Genomic DNA, 22,480 nt, shown 5'->3' with positions numbered 1-22,480 from the left:
GTGCTCCATAGGGTCTTCCTGGCTGTAACGTTTACAGAAGCAGGTTGCCAGGTCTTCCCTCTGTGGTGCCGCTGTGCTCCGTAGGGTCTTGCTGGCTGTAACATTTACAGAAGCAGGTTGCCAGGTCTTTCTTCTGTGGTGCCGCCGTGCTCCGTAGGGTCTTCCTGGCTGTAACGTTTACAGAAGCAGGTTGCCAGGTCTTCCTTCTGTGGTGCCGCCGTGCTCCGTAGGGTCTTCCTGGCTGTAACGTTTACAGAAGCAGATTGCCAGGTCTTTCTTCTGTGGTGCCGCCGTGCTCCGTAGGGTCTTCCTGGCTGTAACGTTTACAGAAGCGGGTTGCCAGGTCTTTCTTCTGTGGTGCGGCTGTGCTCCGTAGGGTCTTCCTGGCTGAAACGTTTACGGAAGCGGGTTGCCAGGTCTTCCCTCTGTGGTGCCGCTGAGTGGGTTCAAACTGCCGACTTTTAGGTTAGTAGTTGACTGCAAATTTTTTGCTCCACCCAGGGACCTTACTACCATGTCAGAGCCATGTAGATTGGGTTACTCTCAGGCCAGCCTTGGAGCTGCCCTGATAAAGGAATGTTTGCCTCATTAGCTCTACTAAGATCGTTCCGTTCCTGGATGAGCAGTTTCTTTGTTGGACCTGTATTAATAAATATAATAGGCTGAAGAAAAAGGTGAGGTCTTTTCCTACTAGCATTGAAACGCTATTTCACAACTAAAAATAAAGTAAAAAAAAAAAGTTGTGTTAAACACGGCATTCGAGTTTTGGGAGCTCAGGCGTCTTTTCAGTTCAAGCGGCCGCCTCGGCAAAGTTCACCACAGGAGCGACATCCCGTTCACGATAATCAGCGCCCCTGAGAGCAAATCACCTGAAACAGGTAGCCAGCGCTGCTTGCTGGAGAAGAGGTGCTCTTGCTATTTGTCAGGCTCACCTGCTCATCCTGCGTGAACACATTGTGGGTGTTAACCGCCTCACAGTGTACTTGCCTGTTACAGGTTGAATTATGTCCCTCAAAAAGATATGTTGAAATCCTAACCCCTGCACCGGTGAATATGACCTTTGCCGTCATACCGAAGTGAGGACACCCTTGTGAATGGTGTCTGTTAAAGACTGAATTGTGTCTCCCTCAAAATGTGTTGTAAATCTAACCCATACACCTGTGGTTATAATCCCATTTGGGAATGGGGTTTCTTTGTTATGTTAATGAGGCGGTATTAGTGTAGGGTGTGTCTTAATTCAGTCTCTTTTGAGATACAGAAGAGCAAGAAAGCAAGCAAGCAGAGAAGGAGGAAGAGAGATGCCCTGCCACATGAAGACCACCAAGGAGCCAAAGAACAGAAGCGGGAGAGACAAGGCCCTTCCCCAAAAGCCAACACAGAGAAAGCCTTCTAGAGCTGGGCATTGAATTCAGACTTCTAGCCTCCTGTGAGAAAATAAATTTGTTAAAGCCACCCACTTGTGGTATTTGTTATGTCTTATAAAGACAACACGGAAACAATCCCATAAAGGGGGAAGACAGCATGTGAGACTAGTCTACAGGCAAAGGAACCCCAAGAAGCGCCAGGGACTCCCTCGAACCAGCTGAGAGCATGGCCCTGCCAATGCCCTGAATTCAGACGCCAGGACTGTGAGAAAATAAATTTCCAATTCTTTGTAATATCTTGTTACGGCAGCCCTAGGAAACTAAGACACTGATTGAAATGTATCCAAAAATCAACCAACCAAACAAAAAAAACCCGTTGCCACTGAGTCAATTCCAACTCACAGCGACTGTATAGGATAGAGTACTTGCCCCATATGGTTTCTAAGGACAGCTGGTGGATTGGAACCGCCAACCTTTCTGTTAATGGCAGAGTTCTTAACCACTACACCACCAGGGCTCCTGAAATTATCACCCAGTATTGAAAAGAGCTCACCATTGTCCCTCTAGATGGGATGATACACTTGTTTTTCCTCCCCAATATCTTTTTTCTTAAGCTTTCCTGTCATTATCACCCCAGGGGCAAGAAGGTCCTAAGAGTTGGGCAAATCCCAAACTGCTTCCTGAAGCTCTTATTTGGCAGTAGAGCCAAGCCTTTTAAGATGCACAGACCTCTAGCTAGCAGGGGTCGTCAAACTGAGAAAACTACTACCCCTCCTTAAGAGTTTGTGTGACCAGTATTCCAACTCAAATGGCTACTGCTTCTTGGCTACTGAATGTGCCAAAATGACACGTATTGGTTATCTTTTTCATGAATTATCTTAAATACACACCACCCTCCCCCCCACCCCAGTCCTTTTCTAGGTACCTTGTTTCCTTCACTTACTACTCCTCTAAGCTTTGGATTTTCCTGCCTAGTTCTTTTTTTTTTTTTCCTGACTCCCCTGGTAGAAAGAAAGCACTTTAAGACAAGAGGTTATGTTGTCTGGTGTCTGTTTTTTTTTTTTTTTAATAATTTTTATTGTGCTTTACGGTGAGTGTCTCTTAATCTCAGACCCAGCACAGCGCATATCACTCGGTGGGCAGTCAACAAGTATTTGTGAAATGATCACATAAAAAATGGCAGAATATACCAACTGTTAAAAAGTATAGCTTTTTAGAGTCATATGAGGCTACTTTCAACCCAGTAAGAATTGAGGAGAATGTAGTCATCCATGCTACCCATCAAGCTTCCTGGCTGGTACCGTGATGCTCCACACCTCTTCCTGGGGTCTATATCATAGCCTGGAGAGGAAAAGACCCTCACTCATAGCGTGGACCAGTATCCCTGAAGAGGACAGAGTATGCTAAGGAGGTGCCGGGATTCAATCTATCAGTGGGGAGGTGGTGGACAAGTGGGAAGTTCAGGTTAGCTTTTATGGCACTTAACTTTCACCATAAGGAAAAAATGTACTCAAATTATATTCTCTTTTCCCAAGAGGTTGTGTTGAAATTCAGTAACATTTTCAGTAAATTTGAAGAGCTATAAAATATTCTTTGATTTCAAAGGCCAACATAATACACGGAAAATACCCTTTAAAGAAAATCCCAAAAATACTACTGTTGGTTTTCAATCTTTAATAAAAGTAAAAAATGAATGCAAAAAGAACACAAACTTAGTCTGAATGTGAATCTCACTAGATGTTCGAATCTGGTAGAGTGCAAAGTTTGTTCATACTATTTCACAAACTCAAATCACTTTGGTTCATACGCTTGCTATTAATTATTGGCAAAGAAATCCTTCAGATTCACATTTTTTTTTTTTTGGCTACATTATTTCTAACAGAGATTTCCAGCTGAAGAGAAAAAAATACTTACTGTTTGTGCATTATCAAGTATATTTTAAAGATTCATCCACTGCTTTCTTCTAATAACTTCTGGTTTTTCATAAAATGCTGACATGTTCATTGAAAAATTTTTTACATAACTACTCATTTTCTATTTCAGAAAATTTATAAGGGGTCATTCCAAAGTTCAGAACGATCCATTTTCTTTTAAACAAATTTCCTCTAAAACAAATTAGCTATAGTAACCTAAGATTTACCCCCAAGATATCTTTGTCAAAACAACCCAGCAAGGATCATCACATAAACAAAATCAAATACATACATCAACGCTCACAGGCAACTTAGTCTAAATTTCCATTCTGCTGACTGGTGACTTCTATTTAAAAGGAAAGTCTTTTAATTAAGCCACTGTAACAGAATTTAAAACAAGCCAAAAACATTTAAATTGCATAATACGAAAAGGTAAATTTGTAAGTAAAAATTAAAAGTATACTAAAACTACAAAACTGGAGTATCTCAACGGACAGCGTTCAGTAGAAGTGCAACAATAAAGTCACTCTGCAGCTGAAAGAAATTATTGCTGAATTTTGCCTTCACGCAGCACTGAAATGAATGCAGAACCCCTCTCTTCAACATCCCATACGTTAAAAAAAAAATAAATATTTTAAGAGAATAGAAGGCTCAGATTGGTTTTCATATACATTGCACTTGAAGTTTACGACCCAACGCTTGCAAATTGGGTCTGAATGGTCTAGGCCATTAGATGAATACATTGTGCTCACCAATATAATTGACTATTTAGAAACACCAAATGTGTAATGTAGTGACAAACGCACTCTTCTTTTTACAAGGCAATCACAGATTGCAAATTCTATAGGGCTGTGAAAAAAAAAAGTCATCTCTATTCTGGAGTATCAGAGAAATCATTTTGGCTCACTAAGACTGAAATACATAGCAAAGGTGTATTCACTTTTAGGTGATTATGGATTTTGGATACAATTTCATAAACTGAGGTGGAAATTTCAACAGACCAGTGTAGAACTATGACTTTTCAAAGCCTTTTGCTTTCAGTAAGATTGTCTACACAAAACTCCATGGGTAGGGGAAGCCTAGCTCCCACCGATGCTGCATGCCTCAGTGTGCCCACTAGCCCGAGGGCGCAGGCCCCCCCCCGTGCGTGAGTGTGCGTGCTCAGCTCGGCAGCGCTGGGGGAGGGGCTCCACAGGCCCCGCAGTGCCGTGACCCCACTCGGAGAACAATCTCCCCACGCAGGATTTTTTTTTTTTTTTCAACACAACCCTATTTTAAAAAACTTTTGGATAAATATTATTCTTATTATACCATACTTGTCTTTGTTAAGCACCATCAACCTGTCTCCTTTGGGCACTGATATAAAACCAAGAGTTGGTCATTAAGTTTTAGTTCAAGGCTTTGAAATATGGCAACTTGTTTTAATAACATAAATGAAATCTAATACTTGGGGAACTGCCTCTGGCCTGAATTCCCACCCACAGGCTGTATCACAGGTCCCAGAGCACAGACAGGTACCAGCGCAGTGAATTCAGGTCAGATTTCAAGATAAGTGGTTATTGTTTCCACTTCATCATTCTAAAATAGTGAATACTTTTCTAGGAGTCATTTATACAATCAGCCCAATCTAAATAGATTATTTAGGAAAAAGATCATCTTTGTCATAGTCCAGTCACACAGATTTTCTTCCTAGATCGTGTTTATTCTTCAGAATCAGTGGGTCTGAAGACTCAATCACTATGTGGCTTTTCAGGAGCACCCTACATATAAAAAGAAGAAAAAGAGAGACTTCAATGAGCATTTCAAAAATGTAATTTAACTTCCATATGACTGCTACCACACAACTGCCTATCTTTCCCTTAATAATACAAAAAAAAAAAAATCAGCAGTAAATATATATTTTAATTATCAATTAAACATGTCGTAAAAGGTAAAGGATTAAAAATGCACGTGATTGCAGTAAGAGATTGAGACATATTAGAAAAGTGGAAAGAACTGGAGCCAAAGACTGGCGTTCTACTAACTATTCACTGTGTGATCTTATAGTTACTGGGGCTGTAGGACCGTGGTTCTTTTATCTATAAAATTAGCGTAATTACTTCTCTTAAATGAACTTACTTTGAAACTGTTCAGATAAATTATTATGTAAGTGCAAGATATTATTGAAAGTATGACTAATTTAATATCTATACAAAAGAAATATTCAATTTAATTAAAGCATATAAAACCTAAAAAACAAAACAAAACCAACTGCCACTGATTCTGACTCAGAGTGACCCTATATGACAGAGTAGAACTTCCCCATAGGGCTTCCAAGGAGCAGCTGGTGGATTCCAACTGCCAACCTTCTGGTTAGCAGCCAAACGCTCAACCATGGCGCCACCAGGTCTCCAAAATCAAAGTATAAGATGATGCTTATTCTAGGTGCTCCTAGTTCTAACTTCCTGTAATTTAAGTTTGTTTATGTGAAGAAAGGGCGGTATCTGCCATAAATTATCAGTAGCTGATGCCTGCCATTATTAGTATCTGATGCTTCCATTATACTCTACCAGCAGTGTGGTGAAACAGGTATTTGAAATAGGTCACGTTTTATAATACCGAATAATAATAACAACTCAACCTTAAATTAACATAGAGCTTTATCTACAGTTTAGGAATCCTTTCTACCAATTCTTTCTCATTAGATCCTCTCAAAAACCCTGTGAGGTCGATACTGCGGTTAGTACCATACGCCTGGCACTGCATGATAAACTCTCAGGATAGAATGGATATTTCGTTGCTGAAGAAACAGATCCAAAGAGATTATAATGACTTTCCTAAGGTCACAGAAATACTAGAGCACAGAAGAGGAACTTCAGGGAACAAATATTTTTCTCTGAACCTAATGTCTTTCTATTTTACTCAACTTTCCCCCTTCGAGGCAATCCTGCATTAAGATGAAGGAGCGGAACTTTAACATCACTTACCTCGAAGACCATAAGATCTTCCCATTTAAACAGATACGCAGGAAACCCCAAGACTCTTGGTTAAGTCACCCAGGAGTTTTGGTTTGCTAATTACTTCCCTGGGGACGCAGACACAATGAGACATTCTAGGGAGTGTACACTTTCAAAAATTGGTCTTGGAAAAAAAAAAAAGGCATTAGGAATTGTTACACAGGACCTGAGGAGGACTCTAAACCAACTTCAGCTGGAGAAAGCAGAGAGCACCAACGCTGTCATCCAATTTTACTACATGTTCACGAACGTGCTGCTAAACAAGTAGAAAACAGAATTTCAGAAGCCCTGGTCTGGGGAGGCTACACTTAGGCTGGCATTTGTGAGAGATTACAAACAACTGCAGCGATTAGTGTGGTCAGCCCGAGACTGCCACCGGTCAGCACACTAGGCTTCACTAGAACTGCCTATAGCAACCTGTATTAAATGGCAAGAGGGATCCTGCAGCAAATCCGGGAAAAAACCACATGTAGAGGATGAATGGCAAGACACGAACTAACTATGCTGAAAAGAGCAGTAGGGCACACGATGAAGATAGGGTTCAAAGTCCTAAGCTTCAATTTCCTCATCTTGAAAACAGGCTCTGAGTTCCCACTTCATGCGTTATGAGGACTACATTAGATAACAATGAAAATGTCTAGCACGATGCTTCATGTATTATAGGTGCTCAGTAAATGTTCGCCCTCAATAACAATATTGGTGGTGGTGTTATGACCGTTAGCAGCTAACTGGGTCAGCCCAACACAGGAAAAGCAAAGCAAATTTTATGCTGACACTGAGGCACAACTTTTTGCGGCCAAGTATTGCTGTGGAATGCTGGACAACGGGAAGTGGATCCAGCATTTATGGCTGTTGGTAGTTTGAAGCTTTACTTTTTTGAGGAGGAAAGGCTTCAAATGACAAATAGCAATAAATGCAGAAGTCCATAAAATGATGGCCACAGACTCATTATTTTCTTTTAAACATACAGGCTGGTAACACATGCAAAAGCTGTATGTTTGGACACAAATGACAATGGCATGGAGGCAAGACAAAGAAATACCGCATCGGAAAAGCTACTAGAACCACCTGACTGTAAGCAAGACCAACTGTAGCTTCTGAGCATGGTTCTCCTTGAAAATAGTTACATTTCTTTTTGAGAAAGACGAACCAAAGTCGTTAGAACCGAAAATGTGTGTTAGGAGCTATGCTGACAGAGAATGAGGGAGATGGAAGCTGGGGGCTCTGGGCAAAGTACCCCTGGCATCAAACATGAACCTTGGGGGACACGGATCTGGCCCAGTTGCAGCACACTGCTGGGCTCACCAACTGCCAGAGCACCTAACCTCTTCACCTTCACTGTTCATCTTCTCAGGGAGTCACAGCCCCTCACAACCACCCTTGGTGTACGTGCTGATTTTAAACCAAAAGTTGGTTCTTAAACACTGTCCCGAAAACATCAAGTCAGCGCCACTCTTTGTCTAAACAGCACGAATGCAATGGGATGTGGGGAAGACGGCAGCCATGTATACAACCTCAGCTGGCTCAGTCCACGTAAATGACAACACGCTGTGCCGATTAATTCCATTTTTAAGATGCTGAGCGCTTTCCTGAGTTTTAAGGTAGAAATGTGTTTTTAAATTTTGAGTAGAAAAAGAGTAAACCTACTTTTACAAATACAATGAAGCAAGAAATCTATGAGGTTTTTTTTACAGGCTTAAGTAGTCTAACTCCCTCTTTAAGAGAGAAAATGTTGAAGCTGCTCTTCTAAAGATGTTGTAATTGTGACTCTTGGATAATAAAGATTCTGGTTAGGAGGTAATTTATATCACAGCCTAAATTTTCAAGGCTCCACAAAAGCATATTAAGAGATTAAACATTTAAAAGTTGACCATGTTAGGGCACAAACACAAAAACTTGCAGAACAAGTCACGCTGTCTCCTGATTTGTTGAGAAGATGCCATGAAGACTTAGTTCTCCCACGGCTGATGGATCTTTTGCTAACTGGGCAGAATTCCTATCTGGGCAGCTGGCAATCAGTGCCCTAGTCTGGCCCTGTGAACTAGGGCTTCAGGCTGCACCTGGCTGGGTCCTTTAAAAACAATTCTCTCACCCCTGCTCATTACAACCATCTTCTGGTAGTTTATGTGGCGGTGGGGTGGGGCTCTAGACAGGGACAATCAATGCCTTAGGAAATCAGTTTTCTAAAACACGCCCTATTATAAATGTATTTTTCATGTCTCTGACATACTCTGAAGCAAATATTGGAGCCCTGGTGGCTGCTAACCAAAAGGCTGGCAGTTCAAGTCCACCAACTGCTCCTTGGAAACCCTATGGGGCAGTTCTGCTCTGTCTTACAGGGTCACTAGAAGTTGGAATTGAATTAACAGCAATGGGTTATACGTCAAATTCTATTGCCATGAAGAATACAATGTTGCCTTCATCTTCTGTTATCTTTTAGCTGATATAATAACATGAATTTTGGATCCACTCCCTGTATTCTGAAGGGCAGTATTCATATTTCAGGCTGCAGTGGATAGAGCATTTGCTTGGGGGAGGAAGAAGATGTAAGGTCTAAGAGTCAAGTGAATTAAAACGTGAAGGCGTTTAATGCCTGCTGGAGAACTAACTGTGGATTTCCCCCACAGCAGTGCTTTTCTATGCCTCTCTACTGCTTTCAGGACAAATTCATTTATTCTGAGGGACGGGAAACGAGAAACAAAGAGGCAAAGGTGGAGGCTCTTCTCAGGGCCCGGGCTTGGGGGTACTGAGAAGCATGGGGTCTAAAGTGTGGATGAGGGCAGCAGCATTGTGAGTAGTGAGACACCAGGCCAAGGGGAAGGGAGCTGCCAGGGCTTAGTGACTCATCCCCACCTTTCCTCCTTATCCACAACTTAACTCCAACGTTTTGCTCCCAATAAAATGACAGTGTCATTTACGGAAACAGGAGGTCAGAAGTAGAGTCAGAGGTGTTTTGGTGGTGGTGAAGGCACAAGGACAAAGCTGAGGGTCTTGCTATGACCTCCAAGTCCACGCACTGAAAATAAAGCTCATCAACGAGTCATCCTATTAGCCTTATAAATACTTAGCCTCTAAACGGACACAATAATTACAATTTCCTATACACATCTTACTTCTTTCTGACTATACAAGTAATGTTTTCATTATAAAAATTTTTTAGATGCAGAATAGAAACAAAAAACAAACCTTAAAAACCACTTGCAAATATACTTCCCAGAAATAACCACTTTTAATTCCTTTACAGTCTTACTCTTCTTTATTGCCCAATACACATCAGTCTTTCCGTACCATGTAAGAGTATCTCACACCACTGTTCTTGGCCAAATCAGACTGAACAAGGCTTTAAAATCACTTAAGAGTTGGCTCTTTAAGGCCTCTGCAAACTCACCTGAGTAACTCTAACAGCAGTTACATGCCATCATTTAGTCACTCTCCTGATTTCTTATGGCAGAAATACTGCTATACACGTAACAGAAGTTTTCCACTTATTCACACTTCCCATTACGTTCTTTATTGAGTTTGAAAATATTGAGAATAGGACCAGGCTTTCTTCTTCCTTTGCAGCAGCCTGCAGTGGCCCCAATACCATCAGTTCACTTCAGGGATTAATGCTAGGTGCGTGTAGTCTGCGGCAGGATAGGTAAAACCGGCTATGATTATCCATCTGGTTGTGGAGGACCTACTTAGACTGTACCTAAGCTTCAAACTTTTGAGAAGTCTGCCAATTTTCTCATTAGCTGGGATCCAGGGGTAAGGATTTAAATTTTCATAGATAGAACATATAGTAGGTGGGGCTGGGGATGGGACTGAGAGATCTGAGAAGTTTGTTTCATTTTGATGGCCCAGTAGGGAAGGTGATTAATTCTCTCCTCCAGTTTCAAGATACAACTTAACATCCAAGTATCAGTTCTCCCTCCATTTTAAAGAGTAAAAAGAGAAGCTTAAGTAAGGGGAACTATGATTATGCCAACCATGCTGTTTTAAAGGCGCCCTGGCGGCGCAATGGTTGAAGGCTCTGCTGCTAACCAGAAGGGGGTGGTTCCAAGCCACCCAGCGGCTCCACGTCCCCTAAAGGTCACAGCCAAGAAAATCTCAACGGGCAGTTCTGCTCTGTTATATAGGGCCGCTATGAACTGGAATCAACTCCACGGCACACAATGACAACATCCTAAGTTATCTTAAAAATTTTTGCTCTGGTATCAAAGGAGCACAGGGAAGATTATGTAATACAACTATCTTCAAACAGTATTATTTTCAAAAGGTATGATTTTCACATTTTTAAAAGTATTTCTACATGTTCAGAACTTGGGCATGTTGTAAAATTCCTCTCTCTAACTCACCAAAACACTTCCCCCTAAAACTGGTTCTAAAACTCCTTCATCATGAACGCATAACAGCATCAATCCATTGTCATGAAAAAGTTAACTCACTCCTTGAATGTTATTCATAGCACACATTTTAATTTTACAAGTCATCAACCTGGGTTGAAGACAGTTTTATTCCAAAAGCCTTAATTACGAATTCTCTGTTAAAAGGTATTAGAATAAAAAATCCCAAAGTAATAAAAACAATTATGGGGCTGCCTCGTTCCACTTGGAAAACTCAGAAGGTAGGTCGTAAGGGGGGAGTTGAGTGCATGGAGGAAGAAGCACAAGATTTTCATGTGGAACTTTTTGACCAGATTTTGGTATTAAAAAAAAAAAGCAAAATCCTTTGTTTCTCCACTAAGGGACATGAGAAACAAAAGTTTTTACAACTGAGTTTTCTCTGTTTTAGCAGCGGCCAAGATGAATTACAAAAAAGAGAAAGATGTTTTAGACTCAGTAACTAGTGGAATACTTCACAGATTCTATCTTTTTGTGAGTAGTTAAGATTTTTGTGGAACAGCCAAGCAGACTTCAAATTCAACTCCTCACAAGTGGGTATTGCCTGGCACAAATAAAAGTGCCATTATTAAAAATAGCATGAGGTGCCAAGATAAGTTCCTGAGAAAGCCCCAGAGTCCATCCCTGAGACCAATGGCCCTCATAATAACTCTACTTTTTTTTTTTTAAGTTTATTTTACTTAAGCCCTCGAGTCCAAGTCAATTCAAAATAAAATAGCATTTGAATGTCCACAATTAATCTTCTTTTATTAAAGTGTTTAAGCGCCAATTTTTAACTACCAAAAAGAACTTTTACAATTGCCCTTGAATTCACGTGTCGCTCTGTCTTTGTCAGGGTACTACTGCTTTCTCCTCCAGTAAGAACAGGGGTAGTGCTCAGGTCTGAGCCACCATCCACCTGTCCATCTCACCAGTGACAGAGGCCACAGATGGCCATGCTGAGTGACTTGTCTCCTCCTGTGCATGGGTGCACTGTGCCCTTGGAGCACCCGTGGTTCTTTACCCAGCCTGTGCCCTGCACCTGCAACAGGCCTCTGCATCCCCAGGCTGACATCCAGCTGAAGAGTTCACTATCTTCCTTAGCATCATGAAACCCACTTTGTGTTAAAAAGAAATGTTGATCTACAGATCCTCGGGGACCAAAGCGTCACTGCATACAAGCATCCAAACTTGTTTCTGATACTGAAGGAGAAGAAGCTCATCCATTATAAACCATTCGCTTTAGCCACTTCAATACAACTTTTTTTCTGTTGTGACTAGAGCGGTTACATGGATTCAGAAAAGCCACTGAACACCCCTGTAAAATAAAGGGTGCGCTGGAACTCTAGTTCCTTTTTGGCTCTAATATTGTAAGCTTACAAATCTATGAGTCTTGCTAATTTAACAAAGGATTACCCAACATCATTATTTTTCTTCATGTATGCTTTTCTCAAGCATTATTGCTCTGAGCATCAGCCTGATACCAGAGGAACTAGGTGGTGCCCGGACACCACCAATGCCTGCCCTGACAGGGAATACAACACAGAGTCCCTGACGGAGCAGGAGAGAAGTGGGGTGAGGAATTCAAATTCTAGTAAAAAGACCAGACTTAATGGTCTGACTAAGACTGGAACCAAGGAACCGCGGAAGACATGGCCCCTGGACTCTCTTGTTAACTCAGAACTAAAACCATTCCTGAAACCAACTCTTCAGACAAAGATTAGACTGGATGATAAGACATAAAATGATACTCGTGAAGAGTGTGCTTCTTAGTTCAAGTAGATACGTGAGACTAAATGGGCAGCTCCTGTCCAGAGGATAAGGCAGAAAGATGAGAAGGAAGAAAGGGACAGGAGCTGTTTGAATGGACATGGGAAACCTGGGGTGGAAAGGAAGAGTGTGCTGTCACATTATAGAGAGAACAACTAGGGTCACATTAACAATGTATGTATAAATTTTGGTATGAGAAAATAACTTGAGCTGTAGACTTTCACTTAAAGCACACAAAAAAAAGTCAAAAAACAAAAAAAAACCTGTTGCTTTTGAGAGTGATTTAGATATATATCAATGCAAATTATAATATGTAAAGAAAAGGAGCACTAGTGGTGCAGTGGTTAAGTGCTCTGCTGCTAACTGAGGGGTCGGGGGTTTGAATCCACCAGCTGCTCTGTAGCAGAAAGATGTGGCTGTCTGCTTCCTCAAAGACTGCAGCCTCAGAAACCCTGTGAGGCAGTTCTACTCTGCCCTCTTGGGTCACTATGAGTCGGAACTGACTCGACGGCAATGGGTTTGGTTTTTTATGTAAAGCAATTCTATCACACTAAAAACCCCAAAGCTTTAAGAAATAATACAATTTTACTCACCATAGCCAGCTGTCGTCCTATGTTTCCTACTGTTACACCTCCTGAGAAAAATATGCACGGGAGCCAAGAACGAATATAGAGAAAATCCGGGGATGTATACCTAAAACAACAAGATACATGTGTAAAATCACAATACTTTTATGTCTTAGCAGGCAATTTCACCAAGTGTGCGCCAATTTGGCGTTAAAAGCTTTCTTTAATGGGACTATACAGAATACATATTAATCATGAAATACGACAAAATGTTAGTATCTGAATGGTACATTTTAATGCTACTGCTTGATTTTCTTCTACATTAAATTATAGACAGTGCATTTTTAAAACCTGAGTCAAGAAAAACCAGCATGTTTGAGAATTTCTTATCTAAATCTAATACATGTATGTCATGTATTTTATAAAAGCTAAATAAAATATAAAAACAAACCAAAAGCTTAATGGGTCTTTTTAATAAAAGTAGCAGTTCTATGCTAAGGATATAAAACATCAATATTCGAAAACATATACTCACTGATAAACACCATTATATACGAGAAACTGAGTGATCAGAGTGGCTAGAAAAGCTATGGTAATTCCAAGCCCAAGACCACTTCTTGAACGATCAAATGTCCACCAGAGGCCCAAAGACAGGGCTGCTAAAGTCAAGGACAACTGAACATTATTGGCAAAATCCAATTTCTGGTGAGGCAGAAGTTAAGGAAAAGTTTTAAGGTTTTTAGTAAGATCAAAAACATTTTCTTTTAAAACAACAACTACACATGGGTTTTTATTACCGTGTACCAAATAATTCACAACCCATAAAAACTACCTGGTGAGCTGATGGGTTTGCTGGATTCAGGGTTACTGGGATGACTAGAATTATCTGAAATTTCTCTGGGATCACTGAGTAATAAAAGTTGAGTAAATTTTCTGAAAGCTATATAAAAAATTCTACTGGTATTTAAACCCTGTTAACAGTCTGGTATTAAGTCATCTATAGTCCCATTCCTATTTCTTTTTATTTATAATTTGAAGGGAACAACCATTATCTGCATGGCTGCATTACAACCTAGTCAGGATGGCACGCCAGTACACTGAGATCCACGGCTGGTTTTCATCACACTACTTATCCATTGGTGACAAAACAAATATGGTCAGGGCTGATATCTAACACTCATCTGTCGGTCTGTCGCACTGCGGTGGCTTGTGTGTTGCTGTGATGCTGGAAGTTATGCCACTGGTATTTCAAATACCAGCAGGGTCACCCACAATGGACAGGTTTTAGCAGGGCTTCCAGACTAAGACAGACTAAAAAGAAAGACCTGGCAATCTACTTCCAAAAATAAGTCAATGAAAACCTTACGGATCACAACACAACACTGTCCAACTTGCCTGCTTTACACACATCAGTGGGAGGGATCAACTGCTAGAGAACATCACGTTTGGTGAAGAAGAGGGCCAACGACGGTGATGGAGACCCTTGGTCAGAGGGACTGGAACAACAGCCGCAACAACAGACTCGAACACAGTGGTGACTGAAGGATTACACAGGACCAAGCAATGTTTCGTTCTATTGTACATAAGGTTACCTTGAGGCAGAACTGACTCGACGACAGCTAACAAGAAGATACCTTATAGAATCCTTCTGATATTTTTATTAAAATAGAGTACAGCAGATTTAAGGACTTAAAACTCTAAAAACATAGTTCTCTAAGATTTTAAAATAGAGTCTAGTTGCTCTACAGAAACTCTCTATCACTCGAGACCTGGTAAACCACAGACCATCTTCCTGAAAAGGGCACTTACGTACAGAGACACAAACTATTCCCTATAACAAATTCCATCTACGGACACCAGAAGTTTTGGATCTTGTATTAGGAACCCTTATTCTGGAGGATGACAGTATTTGACCGGCCACTGGACTTCTGTGGGCAGAGAAGCAGAGACAGGCTCCTCCAGCTCATCTAACAGGCCCAGTCACACTCCTGTCAGATCTCCCTGCACTGAAAGGAGAGAAGCGAATTTATAAAATTAATTCCTAAGAACCAGAAGATACTGTCTGAGAAAGGGGAGAGGACATATGTTCGTTCTCCATCTGGGACTATTCTGTTTCCTGAGATAAACTGGAAGGACTCCAGGAACCATACCTAAAAATCCTGTTAAGTGCAAACTAAAGTAATATGCTTTAGAATAAAACACGTGTAAAAACAATTTTCAATTAACCTATGATGTAATATATACTCTTAAAAAGTAACAAAATGCTTTAGCATATCTACGAACACCTTCTGTACGTAACACACTGGTTGAAGGATACAGCACTTGCGTGGTTGATGCCAACAAAAACTGCGATACAGCGCATTACACTGGCCCACTCTCTCTTAAACTTGTGGGGCTCTCCAAGATGACTGTCGATGCAGGGGTAGAGTAAGCCTACAACAGCTGTTACAAAAAGAAAAAGAAAACAGTATTAAAACACAGCAGCTTAAAAGGAAATGACTTCGATGTGGTAGTTATTAAAATCACATATGGTGTAGACTGCCAAAAAGACAACAAACTGGTCTTGGAGGAAATACAATCAGAATATTCCTTAGAAGCGAGGATATCAAGACTCTGATTTGCTTACTTTGGGCACATCATCAGGAAAGACTGACGTCTACAGAAGGACACTATGCTTGGTAAAGTACAGGGCCGTCAAAAGCAAAGGGAAACCCTCGACAAACTGACACAATGAGATAAACTGACAAAACAGCCGTCCACGACGGACTCAAACATGCCGATGATCATGATGGTACAGCACAGGGCTGCTGTATGTGGGGTCGCCATGAGTTGGGGCCAACTCCATGGTAACTAACGGCAACTAATGAAGGACTCAAACAAGCCCTTTTCCTAGAGAGTTAATCTGCTCTAATATTCAAACTAGGACTCCTTTTATATCTTCTTCTTTGAGTAACAAACTTTTGAGAAGTTTAATAAATATCACTGATACCTGGTTTAGTTAAACATGTCTCAATAAACAGAGAAATGAATCAAGCAGGGGGTTTAATTTTCTAGATAGGCCTGAAGTACATGCCTGCCTAATTAACCTTCTATTTTTATCAAGTGTGACTTCCATTTTACAAGGAAAAGGTAAACTTCCATGAATATCCTTGAGGCTACAAGTCACATCACAAGTTCTTACCTTCCTCATACCACCCTGAGCTGATGCCGGACAAACGATGACCACATTTGTGCTGAATGTGATGGGCTGGGTCAAACAGGACACTCCTTTCACACGCCACAGGGTGAGACTGGACTTAATTTTCAAGGGACTTAAAGCATTTAGGAGACCCCAGGCACCTACTGTGTAGACAAGCCTGGGGTTAAGTGCTACAGGGCTGTTATGGATTGAATTGTGTCCCTCAAAAATATGTGTTATAAATCCTAACCCTTATACCTATGGATATGATCCCGTCTGGGAACAGGATTTTCTTTAGTCTATATCACTGCAGGGTATGTCTTAAGCCAATCACTTTTGAGACATAAAAGAGCAGATAAGGCATAGAAGAAAGCTAGACACAGGGGAAGACCCAGGCTTTAGGAAGACAAATGAGGGAGACCAGTCCACAAGCCCAGCAACTCCAAGGACTGCTGGCTAGAGAACCTGAGACAAGGCTTTTCCCACAGGGCAGACAGAGAGCCTTCCATTAGAGCTGATGCTCTGAATTCATACTTCCAGCCTCCTGAACTGTGAGAAAATAAATTTGATTGTTAAAGCCACCCACTTGTGGTATTTCTGTTACAGAAGCACTAAGAAACTAAGACGGGCACACAAGAGAAATGGGGGAGACAGACTACCATATACAGCTTTTTATGATTCTTCATCTTTTCTACGTGTGAAGCCCAAGCTGTGAAAGAGCACTGGACCAGGAATAGGATATGCAGCATCTAATCCTAATTTGCCCTCTAATGGGTGGTGGCTCTTTACGTTTGTTTTCTCATGTGTAAAATTGTGGGGGTTATGTGACTGGAAGACAGAGAAGGAAGAGATCTTCGCGGTCTGGGATAATTAGGAAGCTGCAGAATTTTAAAAAGTGATAGAATACAAAGAGAATCTGGATTGGTGGGAAGGTATAGCATCCCAAAAGAGATACAAAATGCTAAAAATAAGGACAAGAATGAACAAGATGGAGGTGAACAGTGACAATACAGATCTAATGGGACTGAACTATGTAAAAAAAAGATTAGCTGTGTAAATTGCACCCAAAGCACTGAGGCTCCTAAGGCAGGCACAGCTTCACCCTGATAAGGTGGGGAGACAGTGCCACTTTAGGTTCCTGAAAAAGAAACAACAAACACAGAAAGAGCCTGTTTCAGCCAAACAGATGAAAGATTCTCAGTTCTCATTTTCATATTAGGTTTAACCAAGTTCTAATTTTGGAGTTTGGAAAAATGGAACCCAAGTAATTCTATAATGTTCATCACTGTAACTTCATCTTACCTTTTCAGGTTAAAAGCTAAATAGGTCAAAACGTCATCAGGGAATAATTTTTCCTTTTGTTCTCAGATTGTTAGTTAAATATGCAAGGTATGAGGAATTATGCTTCAGATATCCCTGGAAGAAAACCAAAAAGCAAACCCGCTGCCATTGAGTCGATTCCGACTCATAGCTACCCTATAGGGCAGAATAGAACTGCCCGGTAGAGTTTCCAAGGAGCCCCTGGCGGATTCAAACTGCTGACCTTTTGGTTAACAGCTGTAGCACTTAACCACCACGCAACCAGGGTTTCCTGGAAGCTTCAATTATAAACATTAAAGGCTAAACTATTTTTCATTTGAGGTAAGTTTTCCGTTCAAAAAAAGGAAACTACTGTGCCAAGCGTGTGTGAAAATGGTACTTCAAATCTAGATGTATTTCTCACAAAGATGAAACCATTCTACCCAGTACTTTATAATTACAGTCTCCCCTAAATATAGACGTTCCAGCAAAGATGACACACAGTGCTCTGTATCTATTACAAGGCTTTTTGCTTCTTACTGTTTTAAGTGAGCCCATTAAGACTACACGTGTGGCTACACACCTGCATTATAGGGAGGCAGCGCACACAGCCACAGGGTCAAGAACGCTGGGTCTGGAATCAGGCTGCTCAAGCGACGTACTAGCTATGTACCCTTGGACACATCATTACATTAACCTCTCCATGATTCAGTTTCCACATTTGTAAAATGGAGTTATATAGCACAGTATTGTCGAACAGATTAAAAGAAGTAAAGCATATAAAACCGAGTAAGCAGTCTGCAAGCGCTGGCTACAAAGAAAACGTAAGCACTTGTCACAGTGCATTGTGGTTACTTAGACACGTTTGTTCTCCCCATCAGACTATGGGATGCTGACGGAGACGGGCTTGTAGTACTCACTTTTATATTCCAACAATTCCCAGAGTTGAGCCTACAGAAAGGACTTGGCAAATGTTTGTTAAATAAATGAAAGCTGTGTGACTAGAGAAGTAGTCAGTAATCTGAAGATCAATTTAGTATTTTTATAAAACTGGCTAAATGATAACTAGGAAATTCTACTTAAGACAAGACAGTCCTCCTGTCCACAAGTAGACTTATCCTGTGCTATGTTATGCATTTTTGTGACTGGTTAGGTCTACCACAATCTAAACTCTTAACAAGGGGTTTACTCTTTTCCTTAAGTACTTAATCTATACAGCTTTAACAAGTCTAGGGGAAAAGACTTGGCTTCTGGCCACAGTTTACTCAGCTATGCTGGCAAAAGGAAGTGCTGAGGAGTTGCTCCCTTGGCAACCACCTCCTGAACACGTGACCGATTTGTTTTCAGTTATCCAGAGTGTAGCATGTTCACCGACACAGCCAATAGCAAGGCGGTACTGCCGCTCACCAGTTCTGCCAGCAACCAATCACATGGCACTAGCTCTAGATGACAGCGCTGTGCTCTAGGAGAGGTTGTCCTCAGCCTGCCCAGACACTAAGAGGGACCAGATCGCAATCAGTCTGGCACAAGCATTTGCTTAAACAGCTAGTTATCTCCCTGCCTCATCTCCATCACTGGGCCTCCTCAAACGTTAAGAGAGAGCTATGGTGTGTGGACTACGATTTGGGGGTCTGAGATCCTTGCTGCCCCACTCCTCTATCTAAATATAAAAACTGCAGATACTCAGTTTTAACTTGTGGATGATTTCATTTTCAAATAAATGTTTCCTGAAGGTTAGCTTAAAAAAAAAAAAAAACAATAAGAAAAAACAAAACAGGCATCTTTTATTTCCACTAAACAAGGAATGGTTTACTTACCAGCTGCTGTCCCACAACAGGGAGGAACCCACCAGGCAGAAGAGAAGATGGTGGCAATCACTTCGTCAGGGAAAAGAGTGACATTCCTCTGAATCTGTAGCAGGTTGAGCACCAGAGCTAGGACAACTCCAACTGAAAATAGCACAAGGCTCCTCTGTACCAAGTGATGATGCCAACTGTTCGCGTGGCGGCTGCTGCTGCAATGGTGGCCACTCACACTAGCGCTGTGACGCCTGGGCGAGGGGCTGCTGTGTGGGGCACCGTGGTCCACCAGCAAAGAGGGGCTGGACACAGAGGGACTGAGCATGGCTTCCACTTTGGCTGCCAGCCCTCCAGCGCCGGCTCTCAGGTGTTTTTTATGCCTCTCACTGGCAGGACAGGAACAACTCCAGAAGTGGTCGTCTAATCTGGGCATCAGTGCCCACCAGAGTCTGAGATGGGTGTCCTAGAAGAAAAGAAAAGAAAAAGAGGAGGGGGGAGATGAAATCGTACAATTTCAATGAGACAAAGAAGTCAGGGAAGGCTACACTTCAAGTCTTGTGGCCCAAGCCAGATGCTGAACGTTCTACCTGTCCGCATCGCCAACTCACACAGTAAAAACAGAAGTTCCTCAGGGGAGTTGGGAGTAACCACTGTGGCAGACGCTGCCTAACCACCACAATTGACTTACTGTACTTGCGCCTGTTACCTCATCTCAAAACATATTAAAAAAAAAAAAAACCTACCCACATACTCCAACTCGGTGATGCATACGTGGCCTCAAGGCACGCAGAAGCGAAGGGACAGATAAATATAACTGTTTCTCTTAAAAGCAAAGCAGAACCCTTAAAAATGCCCGCCTGCCAAGCGCCCCTACTTTATATAAAGCATGCAGTGCTGGCTGGTTGAGCCAAAAAGTTTCCCAGACACGACTTACACGCGGCGCCAAACTTGGAGAAGCAGCGCCACGAGCGCGTCCCCGCAGCCCGGCCCCTCCGTCGGCGTCCGGCAGCAGAAGTTACAGACCGGGGTCTGCCCGGGAGGCGGCCCGGGAGGCGGCGGGTCTGCCCGGGAAGCAGCAGCAGAGAGACCGCGGCAGAGACGGCGGCGCCCCTGAGCGCTCGGCCCGCGGGGACCCCCGGCCGCTCCGCCCGAGCGTTTGCGCGCAAGGCGGCACGTCCCACCCGCAGGGGCGCTGGGGGCGCCCGCTCCCCTCGGTCGGGGGCCGTGGGCGGCCGGGCCTCCAGGGCGGCCGCCGCGACCCCGGCCACGAGTGCACGCTCGGAGCCCCGGGGGCAGGGACACGGAGGCTGCGGGCGGGCGGCCGGGCGCGGGGTCCCCCGGGAGCGCACCCCGCCGGCCCGTCCTACCTACCTACCTGCCCGAGGCGCCCGGCGGCCCGAGACGCGGGAGGCGGGCTCGCGGAGGAGGAGGCGCCGCGGCGGGAACGACCCGAGTTTCCCCGCAGCGCCGGCGGGCGGTAAAAGCTTATATCGCGGGCCGCCGAGCCCCGGTCACGTCACCCGGGCGCAGCCTACCGCAGCGCCGCGCCGCCCGCCCGCCCGCTCGCCCCGCGCGCCCGCCCCGCGCGCCCGGCCCCGGGGAGGCGGAGCCTCGGCCTGCCGCCGCCCCGCCCACTCGGCGCGCCAGGTAAACATTCGGTCGGGTGAGGCCGCCGCAGCCAATGGGAGGCGGGCGGCCCATATGACGTGCCGACACACCACCCGCCTTCCCTCCCGACTGCTGGGACGGCAGGGGCGGGCGCGAGGCGGGCGCCTGCCGGGGGTCCGGGCCTGGTCCTGGCGGCCGCGGCGGGGCCGGGCGGGCAGCCCCCGGAAACCGGGCGGCCTCGGGGCTGGCGGGGCGCAGCGGCGCGGCCCGCGGGCGGGCGGGCAGTCGGCAGAGGATGGAGCCGGCCGGGGCGGGCGGGGCGCGCGGTTGGGCGCTCGGGGCCGCAGGAAAAGCGGAAGGGCTGCGGGGGCGCCCGAGCTTCCTGTCCGGGGGCGCGACCCCTGCACACAGCCCCGCACCTGCGTCCCCAGCCGCACGCAGGCTCTGAATCACCTGGCTAGGCGACTTGGATTCCCCGGATGTGGGATAAGCCGCCCCTTCTGCCCTGGCCATCTTCCCTTCGACGTGGAGAGCAGCTTGGCCCTGAGTCTGCACAGGTGCCCTCGGTTCACCTGCCATACTTTTTAAAAAGCGCTGCAGACCCGCCTCATGACGGCGGCCGCCTGTTCCCTGTACGGGACCCCTTTGTAGCCCTCAGTGAGGCTCCTCATGTTTACCGTACCTACTAATTTAAAATGAATTCATGTATGCAGGGATGACGGCCGTGCCTGGTACGTAGGAAGGGCTTGGTCAGTATTGTTAATTGCGTATGTTTCTAAATATGTATGTGTTGTTACAGGTACTTTTCTACAATTTTTTTTTTTTAAACAAAATCCCTTACGAAAAAAAAGTAAATAATTTCATTTATACAAGAATTTCCTCTAGTTTCTGTCTTTCCTCGCATGTGGAAAACAAACCCTCAAAACTACTAAGAAAAATAATAAAATATAAAAGATAACCTTAAAACCAAACCCGCTGCCGTTGAGTACTTCCCACTCAACGACCTATAGGACAGAGTAGAACTACCCCATTGGGTTCCCAAGAAGCACCTGGTGGATTCCAACTGCCGACATTTTGTTAGGCAGCCAACTCTTAAACACGAGGCCTCCAGGGCTCCCATCTTAAAAAGTAGATTGTTCTATCTTGTTGACATGTGTAGTGTATTTAGACCCTGTTTACCACATGTGTCACTTCATCTAAGAATAAGCCCAGAGGGCAGGCACCCTGCCAATTGAAAACCCACATCGTGTTGAGCAAGAGCCATATTATTTTAAATATTCTTCACCAGTAATAGTTTGTGTTCTTTTGTTCTATCTGCAGATAAGCAGAGGTTGAGAGAGGTTGTTAGTGCTCTAAACAGCAACTCCTCACATGGCCAAGAGACCTTCCAGGCTTAGAAAACTTGAGTCACAGAAAATACCGTTATGTCGGGCATCTTCGGCATTAAGATTGTGGTTATATTCCAGAAGATTTTTCTTAAAAAAGTAATATTTTACTGAGGTATCAATATTTCTCAAAGGTCTTTTTTTCCTGGGTTGCGGGGGCACTCACAGAAATTTTTAATGATAAAACAGGAGACCTCAGGAGGAAATAGTGTTTGCATTGGCTGTGCTTGCATGCCTT

At 43.6% G+C, this 22,480-nt stretch overlaps 1 protein-coding gene across 3 annotated transcripts; it reads right to left on the bottom strand.

The window, feature by feature from the left end:
• Positions 1–2,416: 2,416 nt before the first annotated feature.
• INSIG1 (insulin induced gene 1) lies at positions 2,417–20,728 on the bottom strand. Of its 3 annotated transcripts, none has more exons than XM_064275121.1 (6): positions 20,625–20,728; positions 19,268–19,712; positions 15,291–15,415; positions 13,509–13,675; positions 13,001–13,100; positions 2,417–5,037 (listed from the first exon to the last, which is right to left on the bottom strand). In XM_064275121.1, exons 2-6 carry the CDS (start codon positions 19,680–19,682, stop codon positions 5,008–5,010), a joined length of 837 nt encoding a protein of 278 aa, XP_064131191.1. In that variant the 5' UTR covers positions 19,683–19,712; positions 20,625–20,728; the 3' UTR covers positions 2,417–5,007. The 3 variants fall into 3 exon arrangements, with proteins under 3 accessions (XP_064131191.1, XP_064131192.1, XP_064131193.1); XM_064275122.1 differs by having other exon boundaries at positions 20,621–20,724; XM_064275123.1 differs by lacking the exon at positions 20,625–20,728 and adding an exon at positions 20,184–20,293.
• Positions 20,729–22,480: the final 1,752 nt, after the last annotated feature.

Source organism: Loxodonta africana, chromosome 22 (assembly GCF_030014295.1).
Source record: "Loxodonta africana isolate mLoxAfr1 chromosome 22, mLoxAfr1.hap2, whole genome shotgun sequence".
In the NCBI taxonomy this organism is placed as follows: Eukaryota; Metazoa; Chordata; class Mammalia; order Proboscidea; family Elephantidae; genus Loxodonta; species Loxodonta africana.
Note: the sequence above shows the minus strand (reverse complement) of the source record. Positions and strands in the feature narration are given on the sequence as shown.

Coding starts and splice junctions, on each gene's coding strand:
- INSIG1 (XM_064275121.1), bottom strand. CDS start 19,682: ATGCCCAGATTAGACGACCACTTCTGGAGTTGTTCCTGTCCTGCCAGT. Junction 13,101..13,508: donor GTATATAATGGTGTTTATCA/GTGAGTATATGT, acceptor TTGTTGTTTTAG/GTATACATCCCCGGATTTTC. Junction 5,038..13,000: donor TAGGACGACAGCTGGCTATG/GTGAGTAAAATT, acceptor TTTTATATGTAG/GGTGCTCCTGAAAAGCCACA.